This window comes from Coregonus lavaretus (assembly GCF_964263955.1).
Source record: "Coregonus lavaretus genome assembly, contig: HAP1_SCAFFOLD_6017, whole genome shotgun sequence".
In the NCBI taxonomy this organism is placed as follows: Eukaryota; Metazoa; Chordata; class Actinopteri; order Salmoniformes; family Salmonidae; genus Coregonus; species Coregonus lavaretus.
The window spans coordinates 20,001-27,500 of record NW_028157865.1 but is presented as its reverse complement, the minus strand read 5'-3'; the positions used below and the strand labels follow the sequence as shown (position 1 = coordinate 27,500).

Genomic DNA, 7,500 nt, shown 5'->3' with positions numbered 1-7,500 from the left:
AAATACCTTGATAGTCCTGCAGTAACTCTGTGACTTCCTACATCTTGATAGTCCTGCAGTAACTCTGTGACTTCCTACATCTTGATAGTCCTGCAGTAACTCTGTGACTTCCTACATCTTGATAGTCCTGCAGTAACTCTGTGACTTCCTACATCTTGATAGTCCTGCAGTAACTCTGTGACTCCCTACATCTTGATAGTCCTGCAGTAACTCTGACTCCCTACATCTTGATAGTCCTGCAGTAACTCTGTGACTCCCTACATCTTGATAGTCCTGCAGTAACTCTGTGACTTCCTACATCTTGATAGTCCTGCAGTAACTATGTGACTCCCTACATCTTGATAGTCCTGCAGTAACTCTGTGACTTCCTACATCTTGATAGTCCTGCAGTAACTCTGTGACTTCCTACATCTTGATAGTCCAGCAGTAACTCTGTGACTTCCTACATCTTGATAGTCCTGCAGTAACTCTGTGACTTCCTACATCTTGATAGTCCTGCAGTAACTCTGTGACTCCCTACATCTTGATAGTCCTGCAGTAACTCTGTGACTCCCTACATCTTGATAGTCCTGCAGTAACTCTGTGACTCCCTACATCTTGATAGTCCTGCAGTAACTCTGTGACTTCCTACATCTTGATAGTCCTGCAGTAACTCTGTGACTTCCTACATCTTGATAGTCCTGCAGTAACTCTGTGACTTCCTACATCTTGATAGTCCTGCAGTAACTCTGTGACTTCCTACATCTTGATAGTCCTGCAGTAACTCTGTGACTTCCTACATCTTGATAGTCCTGCAGTAACTCTGTGACTTCCTGTACAGTAGAGAGAGGGGGGACGCTCCATATGACATCACCTATTAAAAGGGTTATTAAAATTTTTCTCTGAATCACCTCTAATAATGCATTCATGAAGTGCATAAGTGCTTCAAAGAAAGATAACTCTCTCTCTCTCTCTCTCTCTGGTTCAAAGAAAGCTTTAGCAATGTAATGTTATAGAATATTACTCTCTCTCTCTCTCTCTGGTTCAAAGAAAGCTTTAGCAATGTAATGTTATAGAATATTACTCTCTCTCTCTCTCTCTGGTTCAAAGAAAGCTTTATCAATGTAATGTAATAGAAGATTTCGCTCTCAAAGGAGGAAGAGTAGGAAGAGAAGGAGGAAGAGGAGGAAGAGAAGGAGGAAGAGGAGGAAGAGAAGGAGGAAGAGAAGAGGAGGAAGAGGAAGAGAAAATGAGGAAGAGGAGGAAGAGTACAAGGAGGAGGAACAGGAAGAGGAGGAAGAGGACAAGGAGGAGGAAGGAGGAGGAGGAAGAGAAGAAGAGAAGGAAGAGAAGAGGAGGAGGAAGAGGACAAGGAGGAGGAAGAGGACAAGGAGGAGGAAGAGGAGGAGGAAGAGGACAAGGAGGAGGAAGATGTAGGTCTGTGTGGATTGAGGTGGAGAGATCTTACCGGACAAAGTAGTCGTTCCGGATGAGCATAAGGTGTTGTAGGATGGAGAGGAAGTATATCTCCGCCCCGCTGTCCTTCACCATACTCTGTACCACGTTGAACACATCTCCCACATCAGTACAGACAGGGTTAAGGACTCATACCTTCATATCATTAACAACACATTATAATATAGCAAAAAGGGATGCATTCAGGGAATTCATTAAATTAATTATATTGAAAACAGGAGGAAAAAAATATATGGAATTGTAGAGATTATAGAGATATGGTATTGTAGAGACTATAGATATATGGTATTGTAGAGATTATAGATAAATGGTATTGTAGAGACTATAGATATATGGTATTGTAGAGATTATAGAGATATGGTATTGTAGAGACTATAGATATATGGTATTGTAGAGATTATAGATATATGGTATTGTAGAGACTATACATATATGGTATTGTAGAGACTATAGATATATGGTATTGTAGAGATTATAGATATATGGTATTGTAGAGATATGGTATTGTAGAGATTATAGATATATGGTATTGTAGAGACTATAGATATATGGTATTGTAGAGATTATAGATATATGGTATTGTAGAGACTATAGATATATGGTATTGTAGAGATTATAGATATATGGTATTGTAGAGATTATAGATATATGGTATTGTAGAGACTATAGATATATGGTATTGTAGAGACTATAGATATATGGTATTGTAGAGACTATAGATATATGGTATTGTAGAAACTATAGATATATGGTATTGTAGAGATATGGTGTTGTAGAGATTATAGATATATGGTATTGTAGAGATTATAGATATATGGTATTGTAGAGACTATAGATATATGGTATTGTAGAGACTATAGATATATGGTATTGTAGAGATTATAGATATATGGTATTGTGGAGATCATAGATATATGGTATTGTAGAGATATGGTATTGTAGAGACTATAGATATATGGTATTGTAGAGACTATAGATATATGGTATTGTAGAGATATGGTATTGTAGAGACTATAGAGATATGGTATTGTAGAGACTATAGATATATGGTATTGTAGAGACTATAGATATATGGTATTGTAGAGACTATAGATATATGGTATTGTAGAGACTATAGATATATGGTATTGTAGAGACTATAGATATATGGTATTGTAGAGATTATAGATATATGGTATTGTAGAGACTATAGATATATGGTATTGTAGAGACTATAGATATATGGTATTGTAGAGATATAGTATTGTAGAGACTATAGATATGTGGTATTGTAGAGATTATAGATATATGGTATTGTAGAGACTATAGATATATGGTATTGTAGAGACTATAGATATATGGTATTGTAGAGTTTATAGATATATGGTATTGTAGAGATCATAGATATATGGTATTGTAGAGATATGGTATTGTAGAGACTATAGATATATGGTATTGTAGAGACTATAGATATATGGTATTGTAGAGATATGGTATTGTAGAGACTATAGAGATATGGTATTGTAGAGACTATAGATATATGGTATTGTAGAGACTATAGATATATGGTATTGTAGAGACTATAGATATATGGTATTGTAGAGACTATAGATATATGGTATTGTAGAGACTATAGATATATGGTATTGTAGAGACTATATATATATGGTATTGTAGAGACTATAGATATATGGTATTGTAGAGATTATAGATATATGGTATTGTAGAGACTATAGATATATGGTATTGTAGAGACTATAGATATATGGTATTGTAGAGATTATAGATATATGGTATTGTAGAGACTATAGATATATGGTATTGTAGAGACTATAGATATATGGTATTGTAGAGATATGGTATTGTAGAGACTATAGATATGTGGTATTGTAGAGATTATAGATATATGGTATTGTAGAGATTATAGATATATGGTATTGTAGAGATTATAGATATATGGTATTGTAGAGATATGGTATTGTAGAGACTATAGATATATGGTATTGTAGAGACTATAGATATATGGTATTGTAGAGATATGGTATTGTAGAGACTATAGAGATATGGTATTGTAGAGACTATAGATATATGGTATTGTAGAGACTATAGATATATGGTATTGTAGAGACTATAGATATATGGTATTGTAGAGACTATAGATATATGGTATTGTAGAGACTATAGATATATGGTATTGTAGAGACTATAGATATATGGTATTGTAGAGTCTATAGATATATGGTATTGTAGAGATTATAGATATATGGTATTGTAGAGACTATAGATATATGGTATTGTAGAGACTATAGATATGTGGTATTGTAGAGATTATAGATATATGGTATTGTAGAGACTATAGATATATGGTATTGTAGAGACTATAGATATATGGTATTGTAGAGATTATAGATATATGGTATTGTAGAGATTATAGATATATGGTATTGTAGAGATATGGTATTGTAGAGACTATAGATATATGGTATTGTAGAGACTATAGATATATGGTATTGTAGAGATATGGTATTGTAGAGACTATAGAGATATGGTATTGTAGAGACTATAGATATATGGTATTGTAGAGACTATAGATATATGGTATTGTAGAGACTATAGATATATGGTATTGTAGAGACTATAGATATATGGTATTGTAGAGACAATAGATATAGTGTATTGTAGAGACTATAGATATATGGTATTGTAGAGACTATAGAGATATGGTATTGTAGAGATTATAGATACATGGTATTGTAGAGATTATAGAGATATGGTATTGTAGAGATTATAGATATATGGTATTGTAGAGACTATAGATATATGGTATTGTAGAGACTATAGATATATGGTATTGTAGAGATTATAGATATATGGTATTGTAGAGACTATAGATATATGGTATTGTAGAGATATGGTATTGTAGAGACTATAGAGATATGGTATTGTAGAGATTATAGATATATGGTATTGTAGAGATTATAGATATATGGTATTGTAGAGACTATAGATATATGGTATTGTAGAGACTATAGATATATGGTATTGTAGAGATATGGTATTGTAGAGACTATAGATATATGGTATTGTAGAGACTATAGATATATGGTATTGTAGAGACTATAGATATATGGTATTGTAGAGATTATAGATATATGGTATTGTAGAGATATGATATTGTAGAGACTATAGATATATGGTATTGTAGAGACTATAGATATATGGTATTGTAGAGACTATAGATATATGGTATTGTAGAGATTATAGATATATGGTATTGTAGAGACTATAGAGATATGGTATTGTAGAGATTATAGATATATGGTATTGTAGAGACTATAGATATATGGTATTGTAGAGACTATAGATATATGGTATTGTAGAGACTATAGATATATGGTATTGTAGAGATTATAGATATATGGTATTGTAGAGATATGATATTGTAGAGACTATAGATATATGGTATTGTAGAGACTATAGAGATATGGTATTGTAGAGATTATAGATATATGGTATTGTAGAGACTATAGATATATGGTATTGTAGAGATTATAGATATATGGTATTGTAGAGACTATAGAGATATGGTATTGTAGAGATTATAGATATATGGTATTGTAGAGATTATAGATATATGGTATTGTAGAGACTATAGATATATGGTATTGTAGAGATATGGTATTGTAGAGACTATAGATATATGGTATTGTAGAGACTATAGATATATGGTATTGTAGAGACTATAGATATATGGTATTGTAGAGATTATAGATATATGGTATTGTAGAGATATGATATTGTAGAGACTATAGATATATGGTATTGTAGAGACTATAGATATATGGTATTGTAGAGACTATAGATATATGGTATTGTAGAGATTATAGATATATGGTATTGTAGAGACTATAGATATATGGTATTGTAGAGATTATAGATATATGGTATTGTAGAGACTATAGATATATGGTATTGTAGAGATTATAGATATATGGTATTGTAGAGACTATAGATATATGGTATTGTAGAGACTATAGATATATGGTATTGTAGAGACTATAGATATGGTATTGTAGAGATATGGTATTTTAGAGACTATAGATATGTGGTATTGTAGAGATTATAGATATATGGTATTGTAGAGACTATAGATATATGGTATTGTAGAGACTATAGATATATGGTATTGTAGAGATTATAGATATATGGTATTGTAGAGATTATAGATATATGGTATTGTAGAGATATGGTATTGTAGAGACTATAGATATATGGTATTGTAGAGACTATAGATATATGGTATTGTAGAGATATGGTATTGTAGAGACTATAGAGATATGGTATTGTAGAGACTATAGATATATGGTATTGTAGAGACTATAGATATATGGTATTGTAGAGACTATAGATATATGGTATTGTAGAGACTATAGATATATGGTATTGTAGAGACTATAGATATATGGTATTGTAGAGACTATAGATATATGGTATTGTAGAGACTATAGAGATATGGTATTGTAGAGATTATAGATATATGGTATTGTAGAGAATATAGATATATGGTATTGTAGAGACTATAGATATATGGTATTGTAGAGATTATAGATATATGGTATTGTAGAGACTATAGATATATGGTATTGTAGAGACTATAGATATATGGTATTGTAGAGATATGGTATTGTAGAGACTATAGATATGTGGTATTGTAGAGATTATAGATATATGGTATTGTAGAGACTATAGATATATGGTATTGTAGAGACTATAGATATATGGTATTGTAGAGATTATAGATATATGGTATTGTAGAGATTATAGATATATGGTATTGTAGAGATATGGTATTGTAGAGACTATAGATATATGGTATTGTAGAGACTATAGAGATATGGTATTGTAGAGACTATAGATATATGGTATTGTAGAGACTATAGATATATGGTATTGTAGAGACTATAGATATATGGTATTGTAGAGACTATAGATATATGGTATTGTAGAGACTATAGATATATGGTATTGTAGAGACTATAGAGATATGGTATTGTAGAGATTATAGAGATATGGTATTGTAGAGAATATAGAGATATGGTATTGTAGAGATTATAGAGATATGGTATTGTAGAGAATATAGAGATATGGTATTGTAGAGATTATAGAGATATGGTATTGTAGAGACTATAGATATATGGTATTGTAGAGACTATAGATATATGGTATTGTAGAGATTATAGATATATGGTATTGTAGAGACTATAGAGATATGGTATTGTAGAGATTATAGATATATGGTATTGTAGAGATTATAGATATATGGTATTGTAGAGACTATAGATATATGGTATTGTAGAGACTATAGATATATGGTATTGTAGAGATATGGTATTGTAGAGACTATAGATATATGGTATTGTAGAGACTATAGATATATGGTATTGTAGAGATTATAGATATATGGTATTGTAGAGATATGATATTGTAGAGACTATAGATATATGGTATTGTAGAGACTATAGATATATGGTATTGTAGAGACTATAGATATATGGTATTGTAGAGATTATAGATATATGGTATTGTAGAGACTATAGAGATATGGTATTGTAGAGATTATAGATATATGGTATTGTAGAGACTATAGATATATGGTATTGTAGAGACTATAGATATATGGTATTGTAGAGACTATAGATATATGGTATTGTAGAGACTATAGATATATGGTATTGTAGAGACTATAGATATATGGTATTGTAGAGACTATAGATATATGGTATTGTAGAGACTATAGAGATATGGTATTGTAGAGATTATAGATATATGGTATTGTAGAGATATGGTATTGTAGAGACTATAGAGATATGGTATTGTAGAGACTATAGATATATGGTATTGTAGAGACTATAGATATATGGTATTGTAGAGACTATAGATATATGGTATTGTGGAGACTATAGAGATATGGTATTGTAGAGACTATAGATATATGGTATTGTAGAGACTATAGATATATGGTATTGTAGAGACTATAGATATATGGTATTGTAGAGACTATAGATA

At 31.1% G+C, this 7,500-nt stretch overlaps 1 protein-coding gene across 1 annotated transcript in view; it reads right to left on the bottom strand.

The window, feature by feature from the left end:
- LOC311124798 (protein diaphanous homolog 3-like) overlaps nt 1-7,500 on the bottom strand; it is a gene marked incomplete at both ends in the record, with an annotated part of 31,466 nt that overhangs the window by 8,037 nt on the left and 15,929 nt on the right. Inside the window, one exon of the mRNA XM_084198894.1 lies at nt 1,448-1,553. Coding sequence (XP_084055020.1) covers nt 1,448-1,553 — 106 coding nt within the window. The remainder of the gene's footprint in view (nt 1-1,447; nt 1,554-7,500) is intronic.